At 39.6% G+C, this 27,551-nt stretch overlaps 1 protein-coding gene across 3 annotated transcripts in view; it reads left to right on the top strand.

Annotated features, from left to right (window-relative positions):
* Shroom4 (shroom family member 4) overlaps window positions 1-26,758 on the top strand; it is a 220,990-nt gene extending 194,232 nt beyond the window's left edge. For all 3 annotated transcript variants that reach the window (XM_060375749.1, XM_060375750.1, XM_060375751.1), the window contains 4 exons: window positions 10,937-11,743; window positions 16,383-16,563; window positions 21,491-21,760; window positions 22,695-26,758. In XM_060375749.1, coding sequence (XP_060231732.1) covers window positions 10,937-11,743; window positions 16,383-16,563; window positions 21,491-21,760; window positions 22,695-22,964 — 1,528 coding nt within the window. In that variant the 3' untranslated portion in view covers window positions 22,965-26,758. The remainder of the gene's footprint in view (window positions 1-10,936; window positions 11,744-16,382; window positions 16,564-21,490; window positions 21,761-22,694) is intronic.
* Window positions 26,759-27,551: the final 793 nt, after the last annotated feature.

Below are 27,551 nucleotides of genomic sequence, written 5' to 3'. Positions count from 1 at the left end.
ATGGTCTCCATTTGCCATAAAGAATGACTGTACTGATGAGAAGTCATTACTATATTTATCTGTGTAGGTATAAGGATAGGATTTAGTTAGAATGTAGTAAGAGATTATGCTGATCTAGCAAAGTGGTGGTAATAGATTATTTCTAAGCTTGTAACCTCACTAGCCCCAGAAAGCTGGCTAGTTTACCATTACCAGGCATAATTTCTCTTCTGTGGGTCATAAGTCCAACTGGACAGCTATTGGTTGCCATAGATATGTGAGTACCACTTCTTATACCATTATGTGTATCTTGCCATGCTAGTCATTGCTGTGGGGGAATCATTTTGCAATCCCACCAACAGTGAATGAGAGTTCCTCTTTCCCTCCAATATTTGTTGTGAGTTGTTTTGTTGATCTTTGTCATTCTGACTGGGCAAGGTGAATTATCAACACTGTTTTTATTTGGATTTTCCTAATTGCTAGGGATGTGCTGAGCATTTTTTGAGAGATTTCTTGACCATTTTTTCTTCTTTTGAGAATTCTCTGTTCGGGTCCTAGGCTCATTTTTTAAAATTTTTTATTTAACTTTTATTAATTACACTTTATTCATTTTGTATCCCCCCATAAGCCCCTCCCTCCTCCCCTCCCGATCCCACCCTCCCTCCTCCTTCTTCACGCATGCCCCTCCCCAAGTCCACTGATAGGGGAGGTCCTCCTCTCCTTCCTTCTGATCTTAGTCTATCAGTTCTCATCAGAAGTGGCTGCATTGTCATCTTCTGTGGCCTGGTAAGGCTGCTCCCCCCTCAGGGGGAGGTGATCAAAGTGCAGGCCAATCAGATTATGTCAGAGGCAGTCCCTCTTCCCATTACTATGTAACCCACTTGGACACTGAACTGCCATGGGCTACATCTGTGCACGGGTTCTAGGTTATCTCCATGAATAGTCCTTGTTGGAGTATGAGTCTCTGGGAAGTTCCCTGTGTTCAAATTTTCTTGTTCTGTTGCTCTCCTTGTGGAGTTCCTGTCCTCTCCAGCTCTTACTATTTCCCACTTCTTACCTAAAATTCCATTCACTCTTCCCAACAGTTGGCCATCAGGCTCAGCATCTGCTTTGATAGTCTGCAGGGCAGAGGCTTTCAGAGGCCCTCTGTGGCAGGTTCCTAGGTTTTTTTCCTGTTTTCTTCTTCTGGCTTTCAGAAGCCCTCTGTAGCAGGTTGCTAGGTTGTTTCCTGTTTTCTTCTGCTGCTGATGTCCATCCTCTTTGCCTTTCAGGATGGGGATTGAACATTTTAGTTAGGGTCCTCTCTTTTGCTTAATTTCTTTAGATGTACAGATTTTAGTGGGTTTATCCTATGTTGTATGTTTATATGAGTGAGTATATACCGTGTGTGTCTTTTTGCTTCTGGGACAACTCACTCAGGATGATCCTAGGCTCACTTTTTAAATGGGTCATTTTTTTTAACTCTTTGGTGTTTTGTTTTGTTTTTTAGTTTTTTTTATATATTTGGATATTATTAATCTTCTGCCAGATGTATAGATGACAAGATTCTCTCCTATTTTGTTGGCTTCCAGTTTACTTGGTTGATTGTTTCCTTAGTGTCTGTACAGTCAGGTTTGAAAGGGATTACCAAGTGTAGCTACAGTAGAAAGATGACTTGATTTTCTAAAAACACATTCCTTTCCACCCCAATGAATGAGAAGGGACCCACAAAAGTAGCAAGATGATTATTAATATTTCACCAACTCCAAGGCATTGTGTATCAAGTATTGGAAAGTGGACCTTTATTTTTGCTCACAGTTGCGATGATTCCCATCAGTGACCTACCGGTTCCATTGATTTGGGCCTGTGGTGAGACAATACATGATGGCTAGAGAACACAATGGAGAAGGCCTGATCACCTGATGTTTAGGTGTAAAACTAAAGAGGAGAAGAATCCTAGGCAATTATCTCTGAGGGAACATGCCCAAGGACCTAAGACTTCCTACTAATCCCCGCTTCTAAATAATTCTACCAGTTCCTAATAGCACTAAGTTTTATCGCCAAGCCTATAACATGTGAATATTTGAGGCCATTTCAGATCCATACCACAGCAAGTAGTATGGTGGTTTGAATAGGAATGGCCCCTGTAGACTCATGTATGTATCATTATTAGTCCTAATAGTGTGTGCCACTATTAAGAGGTATGGCCTTGTTGGAGTTGGTCTGGCTTCATTGGAGGAATTGTGTCACTATGAGGGCAGGCTTTGAGGTCTCAGAAGCTCAGGCCAGGCTTAGTGTCTCAGTCTCTTCATTTTGCCTGTGGATCAAGATGTAGAACTCTGAGCTCTTTCTCCAGCACCATGTCTGCCTATACACTACCATGTTTCCCACCATAATGATAATGGACTAAACCTCTGAACTGTAAGCCAGCCCCAATTAAATGTTTTCCTTTATGAGAGTTGCCTTGGTGATATCTCTTCACAGCAATAAAACCTTAACTTGGGCAAGAAGGAAGTAGCATCTTGTGGAAGCACCTTATTTTTTGAGATGTGTTGCTAAAATAGGCCTTCACTAGAATTGAGTGTTAATCCATAACAGAAGTGCTACAGCTACATCATCAAAAGTAATCAAGAAGTGATCCTTGAGCATCATAACAGACATCAGACCAGTAATAAAGTTAAAAATCATTATGTGGTTGGTAACATTAATAATTTATATTAGCCTACACCACCCCAAAGAAACATGGTATTTAGCATATTTGCTATACAAACACAGCCATATGCTAAATACAACCTCTCCCTCATACTCTCCCACATATATACACAGACACCTCAGTTAGATTCTACAGAAGTTAGAAGCTACTCTCTGATTTACCTATTATTATTCATTTTGCTTAGTTGCTTTTCCCTTGGGTAGTACAGTAGATGTAATTTTCATTTTACCATAGCCATAAAGAAATTTCCAAGTATCTGCTGTGCACTAGACACCATGCTGAATAGTGGTGATAGTGAACATGATGTAGCTGTCATGTTCACAATGATTATATTTAAAGAGCAGGCAGCTAAGCAGTACTGTATTAAGTTTGATGAGTTCTAAGACTGTCCACTTGCCGTATTCTTAAAGGGTGGAGAATCAAAACAGACTTCCTCAGGAAAGTGCTAATTAAATATGAATTTGACAAGTCACAGAAAGGAATGAGATATAAAGGTAACAGAATACATATGAGCAAGGACTATAGGAAGTGTAGAAGTGGACCATTATAAAGCAAAGCAAGGGGTTTGTGTTTTCTGAATACGTCAGGCTCCAGGCACGGAAGGGTATAGCATTAGTTTTATGCTTTGTGTTAACCTTGAATCTTATTGTTTTGCATTTCTGTTTACTTTATATATATATATATATATATATATATATATATATTGTACATAGTTATAATTTTCATAAAGAAATTTGTCCAAGTGTGTCATATACGTACTCACACATATTACATGCTCATGAAGGACCTTACTAAGATCCATCAGTACAGCTCTGTCTTAGTCAGTGTTCTGTTGAAGAACCACATGACCACAGAAAACATTTAATTGGGGCTGGCTTACAGTTTCAAAGGTATAGTCCATTATCATCATGGCAGGAAGCATGATGGCATGCAGGCAGACATGGTCCTGGAGAAGAAGCTGAAAGTTCTACATCTTTTTATTTATTTTTTTTTACAATTTATTCACTTTATATCCTAATTGTAACCCCTTCCTCATCTTCTCCCTATCCCACCTTCCTTCTCTCTTCTCTCCCATCCCCTTCTTCTAGTCTGCTAAAAGGGGGAGTCCTCCTCCCCTACTATCTGACCTTAGCCTATCAAGTCTCATCAGGATTTCCTGCATCCTCTTCCTCTGTGGGCTGCCAAGGTCACCCCAGCTGGGGGAAGTGATCAAAGTACATCTTGTTTCTCAGGCAGCAAAAGTAAATGCCACAGTGTGACTTGAGCATCTGAGACCTCAAAGCCTGCCCCTGCACTGACACACTTAATGCAACAAGGCTACACCTACTCCAACAAGACCATACCTCCTAATAGGCTGCTCCCTATGGGTTTGTGGGGGGCAATTTCATTCAAACCAAAACACAAAAATCTATAGAACTATCACAAAAATTAAAAAAGCAAGATACAGAATCAAGTGTACAAAAAACACACACCAGTTTTGTTGGTATTTGGTGAGGAGTTTTTGGTTTACTACGATGTCTTTTTACATTTAAAATTATATAAACATATTGTACATTATATATATATGACTATCTTAATTGTTCCAAGTCTGTATGCAAATTAGACATCTTTCCTAGCTTAGCTTATCATAAACTAACTTCAATTGTGTTTGAACTTACTTTACCAGTCTAGCATTCTATTGCTTGTTTATTTATAGACAGAGTCTCCCTGTGTAACTAAGGTTGGCCTTGAATTTGTCAAAATCCACCTGCCTCAACCTTTTTTCCCAAGTGTTGGAATTACAGGTATGTGCTACCACTTCCAGCCAGTATTGTGTGTTTTATGCCATGAATCCATCTTTGTATTTGCGGAACCACCTTATTTACTGTAACTTTAGAGCATATATCCTAATGGGTAAGGCCCCTCCTCCCTCATAACTCTTTGCTACTGTTTATGGTAATCACCACAGTTTTATTTTCCCATAGAATATTTAGAATTATGTTCCAAAATTTTTATTTGCTAGCAATTTTACTACATTCATATTAAGTTTCTATATTAATTTACGTAGACTTGATGTCTTTACAGTGTTGAATCATCCTTGCTAGGAAAGTGTATCTTTTTGTTTATGTACATATTGTTTATGTCCCTCAATAGAGTTTTTAAAGTTTTCTGCATATAGATCCTGTATTTCTTGTTTAGCTTTATTCCTAGGTATTTTATATTTTTAATTGCTGTGCCAAGTATGATCTTATATTCCATTTTATTTTCTAATTATTTAACACATGAAAGCTGTTGATTTCTACATATTCATTTTATACCCTGACATCCTATTGAATTTTCTTACTGTTATTAGTACATTTTCACTTACGAATTTTCAGATAAATAATACCATCTCTATATAATATCATCTTCCACTGTTAGTGTGTTCATATGTCAAATCACATATATAGCATTTTCAGAACAGTTTTAAATACCAGTTGGGAAAGAGTGCAGTTTCCCTTGTTCCCAATATTCATGAGAATGTCCCTACTGTTTTGCTGGGCTAGGAGTATAGCTCAGTGATAAAATACTTGCTTAACATGGGTGAATCCCTGGGTATAATGACAATGCTAATTTTATAGAACTGGCCACATTTGCTTACTAGTTGCTTTTTAAGCCTAGAAAGGTTTGATAATTGCAACCAAAATAATTTTTAGGATGAGGGAAGCTGTTTTATAAGATTTATCCTTTGATTTATTAATATTGCCAGTATATGAATAGATTTTCTAATACTGAACAAGATTTTAATTTCTAAGATGAACATACATGTTTACGGTGTATTTTTTAAAATCCTCCTGGATTCTCTTCACTAATATTTTGAGCCAGTATATGAAGAGATTTTCTAATAATGAACAAGATTTTAATTTCTAAGATGAACATGCATGTTACGGTATATTTTTAACATCCTCCTGGATTCTCTTCACTAATACTTTGAGCTTTTTGTACATACATTCTTAGATGAGACTGGTCTCTGTTGGAATTAAGTCTATTCTATCTTCTCTAGATTTCAGAGTCTAGAAAGTGAGCATTATATTAATGTTCTATGTACCTTTAAAGTTGGTATAACAACACAAAACTGTGTGATTGTTTACCTTTTAGTTAAATATATCGATTTTTTTCTGTGATAACTAATGAACATACTCTATTTTCCAATTAGTCCAATTAGTATTGACAGTTAATAGTTTCTTAGGAAACTGCCCTATGTTTTCAAAATTGGTTTGTTTGTTTTTTTACTTTCTTTTTTCTTTTTTAATATTAGTTACAGTTTATTAAATGTGTATTCCTGCTGTATGCTGCTCCCTCATTCCCTTCCAATCCCACTCTCCCTTCCTCATCTCCTTCCTGCCCCTTCCCAAGTCCACTGATAGGGGAAGAACTCCTCCCCTTCCATCTGACCCTGGTTTATCAGGTACCTTAGGACTGGCTGCAAAGTCCTCCTCTGTGGCTTGGCAGGGCTGCTCCTCCCTCGGTGGGCAGGGGGACGGGAGGTCAAAGAGCCCGCCATTGAGTTCATGTCAGAAATAGTCCCTGTTCCCCTTAATGGGGTACCCACTTGGATACTGAGCTGCCATGGGCTACATCCAAGCAGAGGTTCTAGGTTATATCCATACATGGGTCTTGGTTGGAGAGACAGTCTCAGTAAAGACCTCTGTGTCCAGATATATTTGGTTACTGTTTTCATTTATTCTGTATCTGTAGTTATTTCTCTATTTGTCACATATTGTGTTTGTATATTTTACAAATTGAATTCTGTAATTTATTTTTAAAATTTGTTTATTTATTCATTTACATCGTGATTGCAAGCCCCATCTCTTCTCCTCCCAGTCTCCCTCTTTACATACCCCTCCCCAACATCCTCCCCTCTCTTTCTCCTCAGAGAAGGAAGAGGTCCCCTTTGGGTACCAACCTGCCCTGGCACATTAAATCACTGTAAGACTAAGAGCTTCCTCTCCTATTGAGGCCAGACAAGGCAGCCCAGTTAGGGGAATGGGATCCAAAGGTAGGCATCAGAGTCTAAGAGGCCCCCAATTCAAGTTGTTGGGGGACCTACATGAAGATCAAGTTGAGTATCTACTGCACATCTGAGGCCTAAGACCAATCCATACGTGCTCTTTGGTTGGTGGCTCAGTCTCTGTGAGCCCCCATGGGCCCAGGTTAGTTGACTCTGAGGTCTTCTTGTGGAGTCCTTGACCCTTCTAGCTCCTTCAATTGTTTCCCCAACCCTTCCATAGGACTCCCCAAACATTAGGACTCTGCCTAATGTTTGGCTGTGGGTCTTTGTACGTATTTCCATCAGCTGTAGTAGCTATAACTTGTTTTTTTATTCATAACTTAAAACTGGAAAGTATAAGAAATTTTTATTAAGTTTGTGAGCAATGTAGTATTGTGTTTGGGAGTAGACTATTTGATTAGTTAATGATTTATAATTTTACTATTTTATTTTTTTCCTTTTTAAAAATTAATTTATTTTATTTTTGAAATTATAATATAATCATATTTTCTCCCTTCCTTTTCCTTCCTTCAAGCCCTTCCATAACCCCTGTATTTTTAGCTTTCATTATCAGTTATATCATTTAGTTTCAAATATCTTCATTTCTGGTATTAGTTTTAATATCTTTCTGCTTTGTTTAGATCAATTTTTAGATTCTCTTTTTAAGAATTTGTTGACTGAATACTTAATTTCTTTATTTTTCTTTGCCTATTATATTTTTTCCTTTTTTTTGAAAATAGATTATTTTCTCACAAAATAGATCCTTATTGCAGTTCTTCTCCCTTAACTTCTCCCAGTTTTCCCCACCTCCCTTTCTTCTAGATCTACTCCCTTTCTTTTTCTCATTAGAACAGAATTCTAAGGGATAACAATAAAATAAATATAATAAAATAAAATATAAGACAAAACAAAAACTATCACATAGAATTGAACAAGACAAACCAACAGAAGGAAAAAGCCCAAGAAAGGGCACGAGACTCAGAGACCCACTAGTTCACACACTCAATAGTCCAATAAAAATAATAAGCAGGAAGCTATAGCATGTATGCAGAGGACCTGGAGCAGACCTGTGCAGACCCTGTGCTTGTTGCTTCAGTCTCTGTGAGTTCATGTGCACCTTGCTCAGTTGAATTAGAGGGCTTTGTTTCCTTGGTGTCCTCTATCCCTTCTGGATCTTTACAGTCTTTCTGTCTCCTCTTCTGAGGAAATTCTCTGAACTCTGAGGGGAGGAATTTGATAGAAACACCCATTTAGGGCTGAGTCTTCCAAGGTCATCTTTTAATGGAAGTGTTGAGAGCTGTAAATGTTCCTTGAACTATCACTTTAGTGAAACATATCCTCTAGCTTCTGATGTTTTCTAGATATTCTAAGTTACAGATTTTTTTCTTTGTCACAACTGGAAAACTTCTATTTGTTTTCAATATGCTGTACATTTTCATCTTAATCATGACTGGAATTAATTTCAAGTACATCCAGTATTACTTACTGAATTGTGATTAAAGAATATTATCTGGGGTTGGAGAGATGGCTCAAGTATACAAAGACGTTTGCTCAACCATGTTCGTAGCAGCTTTATTCATAATAGCCAGAATCTGGAAACAACATAGATGTCCCTCAACAGAGGAATATATGCAGAAATTATTGCATACATTTATTATGTACATATTATTGTGTACATTTACACAATGGAATACTACTCAGCAATTAAAAACAAGGAAATCATCAATCATGCAGGCAAATGGAAGGAACTAGAAAATATCATTCTGAATGAGGTATCCCAAAAGCAGAAAGACCCACATGGTATATACTCACTTATAAGTGGGTATTAGAATATAATATAGAATAAACATACTAAAATATGTACACCTAAAGAAGCTAAGCAAGAAGGAGGACCCTGGGTAAAATGATCAATCAATCCTCACTCAGAAAGGCAAATGGGACAGACGTTGGAAGAGGGCAAAAAACAGGGAACAGGACAGAGCCTACCATAGAGGGCCTCTGAAAGACTCTACCCAGCAAGGTTTCAAAGCAGATGCTGAAACTCATAGCCAAACTTTGGGCAGACTGAAGAGAATCTTATGAAAGAAGGGGGATATAGTGGGACCTGGAGAGGACAGGAGCTCCACAAGGAGAGCTACAGAACCAAAATATCTGGGCACAGGGATCATTTCTGAGACTGATTCTCCAACCAAGGACCATTCATGGATATAACCTAGAACCCCTGCACAGATGTAGCCCATGGCAGCTCAGTATCCAGGTGGATTCCCTAGTAATGGGAAGAGGGACTGTCTTTGACATGAACTCAGTGGATAGTTCTTTGATCACCACCCCCTAAAGTGGAAACAGCCTTACCAGGCAACAGAGGAGGACAATGCAATCAGTCCTGATGAGACCTGATAGGTTAGTGTCAGATGGAAGAGGAGGAGGACCTCCCCTATCAGTGGACTTGGGGAGGGGCATGGAAGGAGGTGGAGTAAGGGAGGGTGGGATTGGGAAGAGATGAGAAAGGGGGCTACAGCTGGGATAGAAAGTGAATAAACTATAATTAATAAAAAATAAATTAATTTTAAAAACCCTCAAAACCAAGAAAACAAAATAAAACTTCCTTACTTCAAAAAAAAAAAAAAAAAACCTCTATCCAAATACAAGCACACACAAACAAAACCCTGTGGAGTCCATTATATCTTGGTCTACTGCCCTGTCACATGAGCCCTGCCCTAGAGTGGTTGATATACACCATGTCACTTTATTGGGGGGAAAAACCTGATTTTGCCTTTCCTAGCAGTTGTGAAAGTTCAGTTGTTAACCTTTATCATAATGGCTAGGTTTACACTCATTCATTCATTCATTTTTTTAATACTACAAAATAAAATACAATAAGATGAAACAAACTCTCACATAAAAGTTGGACAGGGCAAACCAACAGAAGGAAGGGAGCTGAAGAGAAGGGATTAAAATCCGAGACACACTAATTTGCACACTCAGGAATACCATATAAACCCTAAACTGAAAGGTATAATATACACACAGAGGACCTGGTTCAGACTTGTGCTTGCTGCCTCTATCTCTTTGAGTTCATGTGAACTTTGCTCAGTTGATTAATCCTTATTTACCCCATCCTCAAATTTTCTGTATCAGAGTACTCCTTAATACAATATTCTGCCCACTTTGGAAAGTTAGTTTTCAGAAATGTTTATAATTTATGGATTCTTTTTGTATTTTCAGGTTGTAGTGTATCTGAAGTATATATATATATATATATATATATATATATATATATATATATACTTTTTTTAAACAAAAGTGACAGAATAGAATATTTAGTATTGTCATTGCACATGTAAGCACAGGGAAGCTATATGTAGTTCATTTATAATGTATTGTTTTTTATCAAATTGGCAATAGGGAAATGGAGATGAGGAGTGACGCAAAAGAAAAATTCATGAAATTTACATAGTAAAGTATTAAAACGTGTTGACTCTGGATAGTAAGTGGGACTGTCAGCTATGGAATCCATTATGGGATATCCATTATGGAAATCACTATACATTTCTAAACACTAGAAACTTTTCATGGCTAAAAATAGATAAAATCAACAAATAAAGCAAGACAACAGTATTATAAACCTTAGACTATTGCCTATCCAATCTGAGTGCTATAAACAGACTGAGGTACTGTGTGTATATTTAGACTTCATAACTAAACAGTTCAAGTTCAAATCCTAGCTCTATCACATAACTTTCATAACCCTGAACAATTTACTTACCCTAACTATGTCTCACTTTCCCAAACTATAAAATCCAACTGTAAAAGATACCTCCTAGCAAAGAAATTTAAACATGGAAAGCATTGAAAGTATACACTAGTGCAGTGTTTCACAACATGTGGGTTGTGACTCCTTTGGGAGTCACATATCAGATGCCCTGCATATCAAATACTTACATAATGATTCGTAACAGTAACAATGAGAATAATTTTATTGTTTGGGGTGGTGGTCACCACAACATGAAGAACTGTATTAAAGGGTTGCAGCATTAAGAAGGTTGAGAACCACTGCACTAGTGTTTAGTACTTAGTTGATGCACAAAAAGTGCTTCCTGCCATCATTATTATGTTCTTATTACTATATCTATTATACTCACTACATATATTAGAATTTTATGGTCATTTCAAATTTATAGAAATTGTGTCCCCCGAAATACAGTACCCATCAACCACATGCTTGTCTCGGTCAATGCTTATCTGCTGTTTTGCAGGGAAATGGCTCATTCTCAGGCCAGTTTGTCACGGTCTACTCCCTTCCATCCTTGCCTTGAGAACCCACCACTGGACTTGTCAAACCACCGAGCAGTCTCTTCTCTTGACCTCCTTGGAGACTTCAAAAACAAACCAGAGGAATCTGCAGCTTATGAGGATGGGAGCTCCCTTTCCTCCATGCCCTGCCCACTGAGGAGCCGAGCCTTCTCAGAGAGTCACATTAGCTTAGAGTCTCAAAACACCCGGGCCTGGGGGAAGCATCAGAGGGAACCATTTCCTAAAGGCAATGAGACTCAGCCAGATCATCTCGGAGCCCGGAAAAAGGCTTTTCCTCCTCCTCGCCCTCCTCCTCCCAACTGGGAAAAATATAGGCTCTTCCGTGCAGCACAGCAGCAACAGCAGCAGCAGCAACAACAACAGCAGCAGCAGCAACAACAACAGCAACAACAACAACAGCGATGTGAAGAGGAAGTAGAGAAGGAGAAGAAACAAGAGCTGGAGGAGGAAGGGGATAAAGAGGAGGACCTACCACCCCAATATTTTTGTTCAGAAACCACTGGTTCCTGTGCTCCTCATCCAAAAAAAGTCCTGGAGCCACAGTCCCTGAAGGTGGGCCACCGGGAGGCCTCCAGGCAGAGTTCACAGAGCCTCCCAGAGCAAGAGACCTTTGCTCTGCCTCCCAGTGATTTTGTGCCTCCAGTAAGGGGCCACATTGGAGCCCAGCCTGAGAGAGCTCAACCTCCTTACCATTATGGTGCTCATGGATTATGGAAGACAACTGAGCAAGAAGCTACTGTGACTCCAAAGTAAGTGTTTCAGAAAGATATTGGGTCCCAGAAAAGGCAGCCAGCACTATGAATTGAATTTCACCTTTCCCACTTGCCAACTATCTGATATTGACTCATATTCTTCTTATCTGAAAAACAGGCATGATGTTGTACCTGATGTACCTGGTTCTCACTATTAAGATATTACACGAATAAGATGTAAATAGATGCTTGCTGCATAGTAGGAGCTCAGGAAATGGAGTTTAAAGGTTTTATCCACATCATTTAAGATTTATTTAAGAAAATATGATATGCTGGGTACAGTGGCACATGCCTGTAATCCCAGCACTCAGAGGCAGAGGCAGGAAACCACTGTGATTTCAAGGCCAGCTTGGTCTACAAGGTGAGTCCAGGACTGCCAAGGCTACACAGAGAAACCTTGTCTTGAAAAAAGAAAATATGATATTGTTTCTCAGGGTATGTTTAAGGTATACACAAATATCTGGCTCCTGAAAGCATAAACCATTCTTAGCTTGTCCTAGGCCTTTCCAGAAACATGGCTCCTGTCTGTTCTACCAAAGTAGCCTGGGCTTCTGAATTCTTCGCCCAACCCCAGAAGAAAGGTATTGCTGGAGCTAGGCACTTACTCTGTGATAATTCCTTATAACAGCTAAGGGCACTCTTTGTCTCTCCCCCTTTTTCCACCCTCTTGTTCCCCTGCTTTGCATTTGCTTTGCCAGACAGTAGGCAAGAGTTGACAAGGTGAGCTGCTTGGGCTGAGAGATCAAAAGAGGATTGTAGACTGCAACTGATTGTTATATGAATGTTCATCTGTGCATCCCTGCTGTGTGTCTGTCTTTTTGCTCCCACACAGAAATATCTCCATTGCTCCGTGCTTGGGCTCTTAGCTCTCTCTGCCTGCCCTCTTTCAGAGCTCCACTGGGGATGAGCAGACAGGTGTCCCCTAATTGCTTTCTTTAAATCTTTTTATAACAGGATCTTGCCTAAGAGGAGTTGCCATTAGAAGTACCTTGTTTGTGTGACTTTTATGGACAGGCTAATCTTGTTACTTGGTTATCTGGAGCTGATTGAGCAGTTCTCTGAGGTGCCATAAAGAAGCATTTATAAATTGCAGCAACTATGCTCTGTGAGAAGCCCTTAGCAGACCACATGTGGCTGCTTCTCAAGCTGTCTTATTGCAACTGGAAAATAGGATGCAAAAATTAACTGTGCTGTGGTTGTATATCACAGCTGAGAGATTGAAAGGTTCCCTGGCAGATAGTAGGCACTGAACTAATATTTCAAAGACAAAATAGATAATCAAATAAGTTTTCAATTAAGTATTTTCTATGTGCCAGACACTGCCTGGTGTTTAATGTGCGTGATTTAAGTTATTCTCCCCAATATTCCTGTTGTCCATTATTATCTCCATCTGACAAATGAGGTAGCTGAAGTTGAGCAAAATAAGGGACTAATTAATTAAGTGTTTGCATCAAAGACTCAAATCCAGATCTATCTGCCACTAAATCCAGACTGTTGCAGCTGGCATGGCCTCCTCCTCCTCCCTCTTCTGCAGCCTCTCTCAAACAGGTCTTGTTCTTCTAGTGGCTGGGGCTTTATAACTTTGTTTTCTGTTATAGAGTAATATGTACCATAAGTAGCAGTTCCAGGCTATAGACTTTCCTCCTTTATGAACTTTTATTATCCTGACCTGGGTAAATGAAAAAGAAATCACTATACTAGACATCTTCTAACCTGCTCCAGGGATCTGTTTGTAGCAAATTATAGGATGCAAGGGAGTACATTCATTTATACACAACCTTGTCTTTTAGCTGCAAAAAAATCAATTCAAGATGTTTCCTCAAATGATAAAGATTTAAGGAAGAACATCATTTCCATCGTGGCTGTAGTTTCTTCATCTGTTTACTATGTGCTGAGCATGATTAAAAACTATGTACAAATAATTCCTGACATGTGATGCATTCTATCTTAGGGTTTACAATATGCAAAAGCAACATACACTCAGTAGAGATGACACTTTAAGGTGAGGGGTTGACCTTTTCCTAAGCTATCAAGAGGCTGTACAGTACCTTTCATCATGCTGGAAGGCAGCAGTGTCAGTCAGCCCTGTAATCATGAAATAAACTACTGACACTATACAATGAGCTGTGCTGCTGAGTTGTGAGATTTGGAAAGATATACGTAGTATAAATAGTTTTAGTTTAGGATGGGTTTACTGGGCCATTGATTTAGGCTCTCCTGACAAACCTTAGAAAGAGTTAAAGGTACCCTCCACCTTTCAAATGAGAAAAGTAAAGATAAGGGAAGGAATGTACCTCTCTCACAAGATCACAGGTAACCAGAACCCAGGTAGTCCAGCTTATTGCCTACAGCATCATTTTGGTATCTCAGGTCCTAAAAAAGATTCTCTTCAGACCCTAGGAAAGTACAAGATAGTGTTGGGGCCAGTAGACATGTAAGTTTTTCAGTGTGAAATACAAATAAAGAGCTCCAAATTTCAGCCATGCTAAACTACATGCTTACATTTTAGTTACAGATTTAGTAACATATATTGAAGAAAGTCATGGAAATGATCAAATATTGCTGTGGTCTAATAACTAGTAGCAGAATAGATCTAGTTTCCTATGCAGACTCTAAGCATATCTGTCATTGTTCAGTAGAAGGTTCTGATCTTGCATTTAATATTTACTTTCAAATTCAGATTAGTTTCTTACAGATTTCTTGTAATCCCTGTTCATGGCAGTAATGAGGAAAAGGACCCTAGAGCACAGTGCTTATATGATCGACTATAATGTGATGCAGGACCATAGCAGCTGAGGAACTGACTTCCCATGTAGCACGGGTCTTCTGATCATTATACTTTCTAACTCAGAACATTGATGTGTACCAAAAAAAATGTTATAAATAGAAGCACTCAAAGTTCATTTATTTGTATTAACTCCATAATATTATCTCTCCTCTGGTATCAAAGACATAGTACAGCTAGAAAGTTCCTTACCAGTAAATAAGGCTTTGTAGAGTATCAAGTTGTTCACTTGTCACTGTCGCATAACAGATAAAATCACAGATGTGGAGTCAGGTTGCCATTAGCATGCAATTTACTGGCTGGTAACCTGGGGAATATAACTTTAACCTCTTGGTTCTTCATATTACTGTAAAGTGCTTATGATGATCATTCAGTTGTGCATGTCCATATGTGCACATGTCATGTCTTAGAACAGTTTAGCAAGCACTGTATATATATTAGTATTACAGTTCTAATTTTGAAAGCCTATGTGTAAAATAAGTATCAATAGAATGAGGAATATTGGCATACTCAGGTTGCCTTTGTGTGATGAATTAAGATACAGCATATATGAATCAGTAAATAGCTGTGGAGACCGTTAAGCCATTATATTTGACCTTTATCTAAGAGCTACAAACAGCTGCAAAAATGACTAATGAGTTTCTTCTATTTTCCCTTTTAAATAGCTAGAGGTTATAAAGGGCTGGTGACACGGACAGATGGATGGTGGGAGTAGCTGCTAGGCAGAGGAAATATATAAACACACATAAACACTATACATTCAAACATACATGTATACATATACACACACATACATACATACACAAAAACACACCCTGGGAGGAACTGTTCTCCACTCCCACCCCCGTTACTGAAATCTGACCTTACAGCTTTCATTTTCCTTATTTCTACCAGTCTAAACCTAAGCCAGGGTGGAGCCAGAGCTACTTCTTTCCTGAGGAAAAAGTCTCACTCACTGGGACTCTGAGAAGCAACATTCTGTCCCCACAGGCTTCAGCGAACACAAGGCAACAGGGAACAGGGTCTGCTGCTACACTTGTCAAGCCCCTGGGTATCACTGGTTTCATCCTCCCCATTGCACTGTGCAACCATGCAGGAGACGGAGGCCACTGAGAATATGCTACAAGTAGAGAGGCACTGTCCATTCTCAGCCAAAGGGCTGCCCTATAAGAGGCAGTGTCAGAAGGGCTTATGAGAGATGTGTTGGGCTGTGACAAGTCCTTGGCAGGGATGCTAATCCCAGCATTCAAAATGGTGACTGTGGCTGAGGTCCCAGGTGACCTCTTCACTATGGGATAGCTACAGCAGAGGTGCCATTTCAAGAAGGAGTAGCATCGGGATAAAAGAAAGGAGTATGAGTAAAGTCATGGGGTACTTTTGTAAACATGCAGATCATATAGAGCTGGGCTGAGTGGGGTCTGTACTTAGGTAGAGGAGAGGTCATCAGACTTAGAAGAACACTTATTTTTTCTCTTACCCAGCCCCTCCCTGAAGGTCATGAACTAAGAAGAATCATTTATCATCAGAAGCATACAATTTTGAGGTCTTGTTAGTTCTTCTATATTTGAGTAGGGTATTAATGACCAAGCCAAATGATAAAGCAGTCCTGTAAACTACTAAGGTCAGGGACATAGAAGGGCATGGAAATAGATGTCTGTGTTCTTAAAGTTTGCCTTGGCTTTTAGATAACCTTCCTATTGCCTGTTTATGTTTAAATGAGGCCTTCTAGTCCATTTTATTATAACTAGGGAAAGTCATGTTGTCTGTTATAGGTAGAGAAAACTAAGGAAAGAGAAGCATAAGTGGTCTCTCAACAAAAGTGCTCAAAGTGGTTACCTTTTGTTTCCACAGACAAGAGTTTCTGCACTTCTCACCTCCTCCGGGGGGGCCAGGAATCCCTACCTCTTACTCAGCATATTATAATATCTCTGTGGCCAAGGCAGAACTGCTGAATAAGTTAAAAGAGCAGCCTGAGATGGCAGAGGCAGGCCTGGGAGAGGAGGGAGTTGACTATGAACTGGCTCAAAAAAAGGTAAGGTTTTGGTATATCCCAGAAATTTTTAGCATTTAGCTAAGTGTGTGAACGACAGCCAGCCCTTCCACAGGCTTGAGCTTGTCTTTTATTCCTGAGTCTCTCCTTGGTCTATTCTCTAATCAATAGCAGTGGCAATAATTATTCTCTCTAATCCTTAGAACTATCTCATTGTAGGTCTCTCTCTCTCTCTCTCTCTCTCTCTCTGTGTGTGTGTGTGTGTGTGTGTGTGTGTGTATTACACTGGGGACTGAACCCAGGTAGGAGTGTGTATGTTTGTGTTTGTTTTTGTCTCACTGGAAATTGAACCCAGGACCTTATATGTGCAAAGCTGGTGCTTGGCTGTTGATCTCAATGCTCAACCTGAAAGAGTCTCAATCTCTCTCTCTGTGTGTGTGTGTCTCTCTCTCTCTCATCTGTCTCTCCCTGTCTCCATCTTTGTCTCTCTTTCTTGCCCTCCCTCTTTCCTGTAGTGCTAGGGCTGAACACCGAGCCTTGCACTTTCCAGGCCAGTGTTTTAGCACTGACTTAAGCTTTAGCCCTGTAAGTTAAGTGTTACTACTGCCCTGACTTTTTTTTTATCCAGCTAAAGGCACTACCTTTTGCAAGGGTTACAGACTAAATTATAGGTCCTGGACTCAAAGGCAGGACTGGATTTCTAACTGTGCCATACTGTCCTTTTGAATTAAGCAATCTAACTCACTGCCTAAGGCACATCAGAGCTCTGGCCAATGGTCGTGCCATTAATTTGTATTCTCTGTAAGTTTCTGGGAGAGAGAACAGACTGACTAAGGAGAAATTATAGGCTGGAAGACTATTATTTATTTACAATGACGTTCAATTAGCTCTTGAAAATACAAAATAGGTAAATGGGGATGTTGTTTTTGTTGTTCTAAGCCTCCCTTTTCTTCCTCTAAGTATCAGTAGCCTAGTTTTTTAATCAAGTTCCTGGAATCATTTTACCCTCACCCTTTGAACTTACCTATTTTATTTCATAAGCAAATAGAGTTGTCATGGCAACCTCAAAGGCCCAATTTACCATTTTGTGGACATGTGAACCCAATGTAAATTGTTCTTCTGCCCATATTTCTCTTTCAGGACTTGACCTGTAGGAAAACATGTGGACATTTTCAGAAGCCCTCCTTCCAATTTCCCATATGAAGCAAAATGTCAGGGAAATAATTGGACCATGGAAGTGTCAAATTTTATTGATCTAGATGCTCTTCCTTGGAGTCTATGTTTCTTGAACATGACAGAGCTGGCCTTGCTTATTGAAAGCCTGGCCTTTCCAGGGACAAACATAATGAAAGTCTAGCCAGGGGAAGAGAGATGACTGGAAATGGCAAAGCACAGAATAACAGAAAGTGATTTGTAATGACTTCAGATGGGATAGGGCTATTTTGTGTGTAAGGAAGAAAGAGGGGGGAAGGTCATCAATTTGCAGTGTTCCAGGAAAACAGCTCTGGCTGAGCCTGTGATAAATCCACAGCTTCATACAGTACACTTTCCCCAGGCTAAAGATTCAGGATATAGAGCCCAGGTACTGAAAAGCAAGCTGCTCCCTCCGTTTCAATTCTTTCCTCTGTCTTCAGAAGTTATCATCTTGGGTGAGTAAGTGACAATCCAAGAGTGTCACTGTTTGACACTGACATTGACTTTTATATGAAAGAGTGGAAGGTGAAAAAATAATTGAGAATGTTTTGAAACCTACTTATGTTTTGCCACTCACATGACTGGATTCCCAGTTCTCAGAGGATTTTGTCATTTTCTCTACACTTCCAAGCACAATCATGATGATTTCCTGACTTCTCCTGACAGTGGGCTTTGAAACCTCTTTGGTCACCATCAACATTTCCAAATTAACTACTAGAAAGGAACACTCCAAACCTAAGAATCTCAGAACACCTAAACTAGAATAATAAGTCAGACACTGAATGAAGCTTACTTCCTGTGTACAAGATACTAGCCTATGCATATATTAGTTTGTTTAATTCTCATAAGCACTCTAATATGGGCACTGTTGTTATCCTGTCTCTTTATACCTGTAGAAAAGTCTAGGCACATAGAGGTTGAGCAATTTGTTGAGCATTTAGGCCACTACTCTGTGACATACCTGACATACAAATTCAGATAGTCTGTTGCTAGAGTCCATGATCTTAACCACATGTAATACTGACTACAAAAGCTATAGGCAAGAAAGAATAGCAGTGTGACATTCAGAACCTCTTAGCTAAACAAGATGGTCTCACGTTCTCTCCCCCAGCTCCTCAACTACTTGCTCCTACTCTCTCTTGCTTGCTAACTCACTCTCATTTGATCTGGTAAATATGTGTAACTGGATGGGTATGTGTGCACACATATGTGTGTGTATGTGGAGGCTGAGTGTCAACACTAGTTACCTTCTTCAGTTGCTTCTTGCCTTATTCTTCTTTAGAAAGTTGCTCTCACTAAATGTGGAGCTCAGTGATTGGCTAGACTAGATCATCAATGAACTCTGGGGATTCTCCTGTCTAGATAATGACCTATATTGGGTTACAGACACATTCTGCTGTGCCTGGCTTCTGTAAGAAGCCTCCTCATGCCTAAGTCCCCGTACTTGCATGCAAGCACTTTAACACTGACCTAGCACTCACTACAAACCTTAGACATGTATCCATGAATTCCTTATAGTAATAGTAATAGCAATATTTATGATAATGATAGCACAAATAAATGTGCATTGATCACTTACCATCTCAGGAACAACAATAAATATTGTGCTTCTGTGTCACAGCAACCCTGGACAAGGGTAGGCTGTAAACTTCTTTATACCTGAAGTTTTTGAGTTTATAGAAGATGGTAGTGGTATCCACGGGTTTATATGACTCCAAAATTCACTGTACCCCATTACTTTCCTATAAATGCAGTTGCCCAACTGGTTATTGCTATAAATTGGAGGACATAAGCTACAGTGTTTAATCTTGATTGTCAAGATGCTTAAATTGAAAGGTGCCTAGAGACTGCCAAGCATGTCTCTGGGAGTGCTGTGAGGCATTTCCACAGAGGATTAACTAAAAGTAAAGGAATGCCCAGAATGTGGACGGCACCATTCTATAGACTGGGGGTCCAGATGTTATGGGGGGGCAGAGTAGGAAAACCTATAACACAGCCTCTCACTCTCTGTGCTCCTGGCTGCCATTATGAACTTCTGAGACTATACACCAAAGTAAATGTTTCTTCTATTATTCCCTTAAGTTGTTTTGCTTGGACATTTCACCACACACACATACAAAACAAACAAACAAAAAACAACAACAAAAAACTAAAACATAGGCAATAATTCCCTTGAGAAACTTATGACAAACAGTGAGGGTATTAGACTCACACACATGAAATAGAATTATAACAAATTCAAATTACACTGTGTCTCAGTCAGGGTTCTTTCTCTGTGAAGAGACACCATGACCATGGAAACTCTTATAAAGGGAAGCATTTAATTGGGGATGACTTACAGTGTCAGAGGTTTAGTCCATTATCCTCATGATGGGAAGCATGGTGCAGGCAGCAAGAAGGGAGAGACGCTCAGCCTGGCTTGAGCTTTTGAAACCTCAAAACCTATCCCCCAATGACACATTTCCTTCAGTAAGCCCACACCAACTCCAACAAGGCCTTACCTCTTAATTGTTCTCAAGTAATGCCACTCCCTAATGACTAAGCATTCAAATATATGAGTCTGTGGGGGCTGTTCCTATTCAACCCACCATATCTTATAAAGTTCTAATTCTAGAAGTCTTGATATTTTTGTTTTATTTAGTCTGTGGTTTTCTGTTTGCTTGTTTGCAGTTCTAGGCATGGAAATCAGTACCTTATGTATTCTGGAGAAACACTATTACTGAGCTAAACCTCTAGGAGTAAAATACTTTAAAGTTCCAAAAATAAAGAGACTGAGAAAAAACTTCCTATAAGAAGGGTGGGTGCAGAGGTGTACTTGAAGAGAAAACAGGAATAAAATAGCCTAAGTATAGAGAAACTAAACAAGTGAAACTGCAGAATCAATTCAGGAAATCAAGAGTGAGGATTGGGAATACAGCAGAGTAGAGAGCTAAACCTGGATGGTTCTCAAGAGTGGAGGTAATGGGTCATATTGACCAATAGTTATAACAGTCACTTATCTTTTATTGAACACTTTTTGTGCTATGTCTCTTTAATTATGATTTTATCATTTCCAGTCAATGTAATGGACACAACCGTTACCCACAATCATTGTACAAAGAGAGAAAATGAAGCTCAATTAAGTCAAGTCATCCAAGGTCCTGCAAGATAGAAATTGGCAGGGCTAAAATCAACCCAATCATTGTGACTGCAGAATTTTCATTCTCATCCAAAGGCTTCAAAAGTGATTTAAGGGGACAAGGACCTAGCCCAGTGTCATGAGGACCAAAAGAAAGCATGTAAAGTGATTAGAAGATAGATGATGACGTTTCTTTCTAATGTAGAGTCTTGGAAGCTCTCTAGTTCATATCTGTTATAGTTTCAGTTGCATTTTACAAATGTCACTTGGTCCGTGGGTAATACTTATGTAATGCCAACAACTTTGATGGTGATGTGGTGATTCCTGTCAAACAGGGAGGGAAGGTACATACTCAAAAAAAAAAAAAAAAAAACTGGAATTATCGCTTGCTCAGGTTTCACCCCCAACCTATCTTTTCCTTTTTTCCCTCCTGTCCTTCCTCTCCTTATCCCTTCTTTCATCCCCCTTCCCTTTTTGCCTCCTTCCCTACCATTTTTAGTCTGTTCCTTTACACAAAGTTTCAGTATGTAGGCCAGGTTGTAATCCTCTTGCTTCCACTTTCCGAGTGCTAGGAATACAGGCAAGTGCTCTGCTAATCCCAGATCAGTTTCTCTTGGTATCCATGTTCACCCTTTGTCTTCTGTTTAACTCTCTTAGATTCAGCTCATTGAAAGCATTAGTCGAAAACTTTCTGTCCTGCGGGAGGCCCAGCGCGGGCTACTGGATGACATCAATGCCAATTCTGCCCTCAGAGAAGAGGTAGAGGCCAACTTGAAAGCTGTCTGCAAATCGAATGAGTTTGAAAAGTATAATTTGTTTATTGGGGACCTGGACAAAGTGGTCAACCTGTTGCTGTCACTCTCTGGTCGGTTGGCCCGGGTAGAGAATGCTCTCAACAGCATCGATTCAGAAGCCAACCAGGAAAAGGTACAGATGGGGTCCTTGAGGGTGAAAATGGAAGAAATGCCTCTTAAACTTTTAAAAGAGACAGAAAAAAACATTATTTAAAGTGTAACCACTGGCCTTTAAGTCCTGTGAAATTTTAGTTCCGCCTATTAGCTGTGTGACTATAGGCAACTTACTTAGCCTTACTCTGTCTCAGTTACTTCATTTACAAAATGAAATAAGCATACAAATCTGTTTCATGTGTTTTCTGTGAGGACTGATACAATCCAAGTTAATTGAATAAAATAGGGTCCCAAACAGAGTAAATATGGAATTAGTGCTAGCTGCTAATGGTGGTGGTGGTGATAGTAGTGATAAGGGTGGGGTGGTAGCAGAAGCAGTAACAGCAGCAGCAACAGGGAAAGCAAGCAGCAGTAAATTTGCTTCTGATCCCCTTAGAACTGCAAAGAGGTCCTTAATGTTAGAGATTATTTCATTCTGTGATTCTATCTGAATTAAACTCCATTACCTTTCCCTATACAAGTGGCTTTGAATCCACCGTGAGAGTTCCATACACATGCATATGCACAAATGCACACCCTCCATGCATGTCCACTCACACAGAGATACCCTATAGAAAACATCACTATAGTGATGTTTGTTAAGCAAACGGAAGGGACATAGAATGCTTTGCCAGTGGCATCATCTATGTCAAGCCAAGTCCATGGTTTCAAGACAGCCTTAGAGATGGAAAGAGGTAATTGCACACCCACTGTCCAAAATTGCTGTCATGCTTGTCTTCCTCTGGCTACAAGATAGGGGTGCTTGTACATGAAGGCAAACTTCAGAGTAGGAAATCTAAGGCTGATTAATTAGCAGATTGCATAGCTGCTTTGTATCTGCTTCCTTGGTGAAAGACTGCTGCACAGATGCCTGGTGATTGGGATAGACTTTAATTGGTCCTCTGCTTCCCCAGTTGGTGCTGATAGGGAAGAAGCAGCAGCTGACGAGCCAGCTGGCAGATGCCAAGGAGCTGAAGGAGCACGTGGACCGCAGGGAGAAACTGGTGTTCAGCATGGTCTCCCGCTACCTGCCCCAGGACCAGCTCCAAGATTACCAGCACTTTGTGAAGATGAAATCTGCTCTCATCATTGAACAGAGAGAGCTGGAGGAAAAGATCAAGCTTGGGGAAGAGCAGCTTAGATGCCTCAAAGAGAGCCTGCACTTGGGGCCCAGCAATTTCTAATTCTACTAGGAGTGTGCCACTGAACTCTGCTCATCCACAATACAAAGTGCCTTCAATCTTCAGTAGCAGTTTGGTAGCCAAGTATATAGAAATTACAGATGGTTCCAGCTGTCTGCCTTGGCCAGCCATCAAGGAGAGCCTGAGAAGGCTTCAAGCTTCTACCTTATAGAGCCACAGCAAGGTGTGGCCATACTACCATGCTCTTTCCCAGTGAGTGGGAATGAAAAAGTGCCTTCATCTCTGTACTAAGACACCAAAGACTTCACAAACTCTCCCTCACCACACTACCCTCTGAAGGTTCAGAGCCAAACTGCCCATGCAGTTTTTCCTCTTCCCTGAAGCTAGTGAGCTAGCTAGCCATTTTCCACACAGATTTGCTTGACTTGACTACATTCACCTCACACCAGTTTCAGGGCTTCACCCAAACTTCACAGCACAAGGCACAGAAGGGGATGCTGTATATAAGGGGAGCAAAAGTGAGGTATGTCCACGTATCCTTCCTCCCCTCCAGTAATAGCCAGACTTAAGCAAAGTGGTTCCATGTCTACCCTCTCCAATAGCTAGTTGATAGCATTCTTACTGTGGCCTTCACCCCATCTTCACTTGATGGGCCTGCTACTTTATACTGTATGTTGCTCTGATGTCACTAGTAGTTGCATGCCAGGGCTTTGCTCTCTGAGCCTCTAATATCTGTATTGCAGCTGACTTCTGGATATAGCTTCATTATTGGGAAAGGGGGTTTTGTTATATTTTAAATGGTCTTTGATTTTATTTATTCTTATGGTTTCTTTTTCATTTTTAACTAATGAGGCAAGAAAAAAATAAGTTAGAGAGGGGGAAGTTAGTCAGAAGGAAAACATAAGCCTGGGTTCACCCTGGCTAAGTAAGCATGGGCCAGGGCATTGAATCCTTCCTACCGTTTATTTCTTAGCTTCAAGAATCTAAGAAATTTCTCCTCTTGAACTCATAGCCTCCCTACCATAGCTTGACTATGTGCTTCTGTGAGGTGTGGGTGACACTAACCTTATCATTCTTGAGTAGAATTCAGTGTTTTCTAACTGCTATTTGAAACCAGAATACTCTCCTAAAACTGAAAAACAGAGGCTACATGAATGAATGAGGGTGAGTGTGTAAGGCCCTCTCCTAACAATTGTTAGAAAACAACAGTGGCTAGCTCAAGGAACCAAAGCTATGAGTATTTTTAGCCAGGGTCAGGCCTTAGAACAAATTATGATCCATCCAAGATCTAGACATAGAGTATCCCTCCTTATCTATCTTCGGGCCTATATACTAAAGTATCTTCTCTGGCGGACTCCTGAAATCTTGGATAGTACCAAAGCCTGTATATATCACAATTGTTAATATCATCACTGAAGGGAATAATAAGCAACTAAAGAGAGATCGCCTATATAGCATGGATACACTGGATAAATAGATGATTGATGATCCATGTGGGATGGAGCAGAATTTCATCACACTACTCAGAATGGCACATAATTTAAATTTTAACAGTTGTTTGACTCTATAATATAATGGTTTAATGTTGTCAGACCATGGTTGATCATGAGAACTGAAACTATGGAAAGTAAAAGAGGTAAGAGAGATTAAGGTACAATGAACTAAAGTTGTTGCTTTTACCAAGACCTGACATTGATAGCCAGCTTCTATCCTGGAAAAGCATTCAGGGGGCAATAGCAAGATGGGATTTCGTTCCAAATCATCCTTTTATCTAGCTCAATCTTCTGTTTCTTACTAACTGGGTACATTTCTTGATGTTATCCCCTTATAATACCATAGAAGCCCCCCAAAACCAAACTCCAGCATCACTACCTGTTACCATGGAGTTCCTCAGGATCCTAGGAGGTTCATTGCAGCTGCAGTGTTACCTCATTAAACCAAAGAATTTGCCAAGGAACGTCATGGCTGCTGAAAATGCTGGTCACTAGCTTCCATTCTCTTCATGCTGTATTTGACAACTGTGGGAGAATCTTGGTTAGCAGGGTATTCTAAATGGGCAGTAACCTTTCCTGTGGGTCACTGGGTATGCTTTTTAGTATTGCTGCCTCTATAATAAGCACTGTTAGTATATCAATCCTGCCATTCTCCCCTCAAGTAGAAGATTACAAGTTATTATAAACATTGCCCTTAAGCTATACTGAGCAGTGAAGCTCTGTAGCTGCTATGCTTTGCTATGCTGTGTAGTGCTATGCTATGGTGTGCTGTGAAGTACTGTGCAGTGCTATGCTGTGTTATGCTGTTCTGTGCTACCCTATAAGGACAGCTGATAACTTACCCAAAGGAAATTTGAGAGAGGTGAGGAAATGCTTTGAATAAAAGCCACACTGGCCTTACCTTCTTTTAATAATGGGCCCTAGGACAATCAATAAGGAAGTTGAAATGTCTTGTACTAGGATGAGAGTTATATGTTCTATCATTCTAAAATGTGTTTGACTCTAGTAGAGCAAGGAGAAGTCACTTTACTAGATATCATGGCCATAGGCTGGGTATTTTTAGCCTTTGATAGATTTATTGTACCTTAAGTAGATGATACCAAAATACTGTTAACTGTGGTTTGTGTTTGTTTGTTGTTTTGCTATTGTTGGAGGTGGAACCTAAGGCCTTATGTGTAGTGGGCAAGTGCTGTATCACTGAGCTAAAACCCCAGCCTTAATTCTCATTTTTGTCATTCATTCCACCTCAAAATAGTTTGTACAGTTGGATTGAGAATACAGGGCTGACTTTCCAAAGTATCTGAAAGATAACTTCAAAACTATACTGAGTATCAAAGCTCAGTATGCTAAACTAACAAAAGTATTTGAAAAATAACTTCAAAACTATACTGAGTAACAAAGCTCAGTATGTTAAACTAACACTGGCATGCCCTACTCCTGCTGTGGCATTTCCACAGAGAGGAGCATCGCTGCAAAGTACTTGTCATGGGGTATCTCTCTCTGGTCTTGGTTTCTGGGACCTAGGCCTCTGAGAAAACATAGCAGTGTGAAAGTAGGTTAAAATATTGACATTCACCCACCAAAGGTTACTGATCTTCCACTCTTTCCCTTCAAATATTTACATAAATCTCTTTGAAGAATAGGAAAGTAAGGTGGTGGATACAAGAGAGTTGATGTAAGATTACTACTGCCCCAGGGATAATTGACTGTCATCAAATCCCATGATTGAAGACTTAGCTAATATACAGAAGTAAATACCCAAATGGAATCTAAGAGAATGGGACAGATATGCTGAAATTAAAGCCCTGAAAATGGAGAAATTGGATGCCTAGGAAAGAGGGTAGAAATGTAAAAATCCCCTTTCAAGACTGAATTCATATTTCTGTTTGCCACTTAACCTCTTGTGCCAAGAAAGCTGCCTCAGGGATACCAGAACCATATCCTCAACTCTAGGCTCCCTGAAGGTGCTGATTTTCTTGTAGTAAGCCTCAAATGGAAGTTGGGTGTACTTCTGGCTACTTTTACCTATGTGGAACTTGGCAGCTCCTTCTCTTTGCCAGAGGAGCTGTGTATGCCAATAATAATTCTGTGGCAGGATATCGTATTATTTGAAGATTAAATCCTGAAAAAGGGGGTGGGCATGGGTGTTGTATATAGATAAAGAATCAGTATTTGCTGTACAATTTGGGGGAATTGTCTATTCCATGTAATGCTATTATGTTTCTGAATCTTACTGTTTCTGCATTTGTGTCCTCCACCATTCCCCTCTTGGCTGACATTGATATGCCAGCTATATTGTCATCAAGGGTAATACTTCAATAAAAGGTGCTAAGGACAAAAGAAGTTGTCTCTTATGTTTTCCTTATGAAATGGAAATCCTCTAATAGTCTGATGAAAAATAGTAGGAATGTGGTTACTTATCTGTTACTGTTTCCTACACAGCTATATGACCAGAGCCTTATACATATTCTTAAACTTGTAGTCTGACACCTTAGGGATGATGTTAATAATGCTCTATTTATTATCACCAGTAAAAGAACAGAGCATACCATACCCTTTTAGGGAAATATCTTTTAGACATCTATTTTTATTACTACTACTGAAGAATAAAAATAATCACCAATGTTACCAAGTAGTGAATCCTTTAATCTACAATAAAAACTGGCCTGGAAAAACAATCCAACCATTGCAATAGTGGCACAAATGCCATAGTCTTCACTCCTTTACCCTGCTCTCCCATCTTATCTGTAGAATTAGAGTAATGATGTAGTGTAGGTATTATAACTTGAAATAAATTGTATTTTGAAAGATAAATAAAAGCTCCTAGGTATATACTGAGGCATTGTTAGAAGGGGAGAATTCAGGTGTTTAATATTAAAGTTTGGAAGCACTAATAGTCACAAACATAACCAAGTAGAGTAACTATTTTATAGTCTTGAGTCTATGCTTATCTTAAATATAGTCTATCTTTTCTCATATTGGTTACAGTTGTTCAAATCAATTAATCAAGGTTTCCAAATGCAAGGTTGATATATATCTTAGCACATTTGGGGGCTGCTGTAACAATATACCTGAGACTGGGTAATTTATAGTAAATAAAAATGCACTGGCTCATAGTTCTAGAGGCTGAAAAGTC

The sequence above is a fragment of the Meriones unguiculatus genome, chromosome X (assembly GCF_030254825.1).
Source record: "Meriones unguiculatus strain TT.TT164.6M chromosome X, Bangor_MerUng_6.1, whole genome shotgun sequence".
NCBI lineage: Eukaryota > Metazoa > Chordata > Mammalia > Rodentia > Muridae > Meriones > Meriones unguiculatus.
Note: the sequence above shows the minus strand (reverse complement) of the source record. Positions and strands in the feature narration are given on the sequence as shown.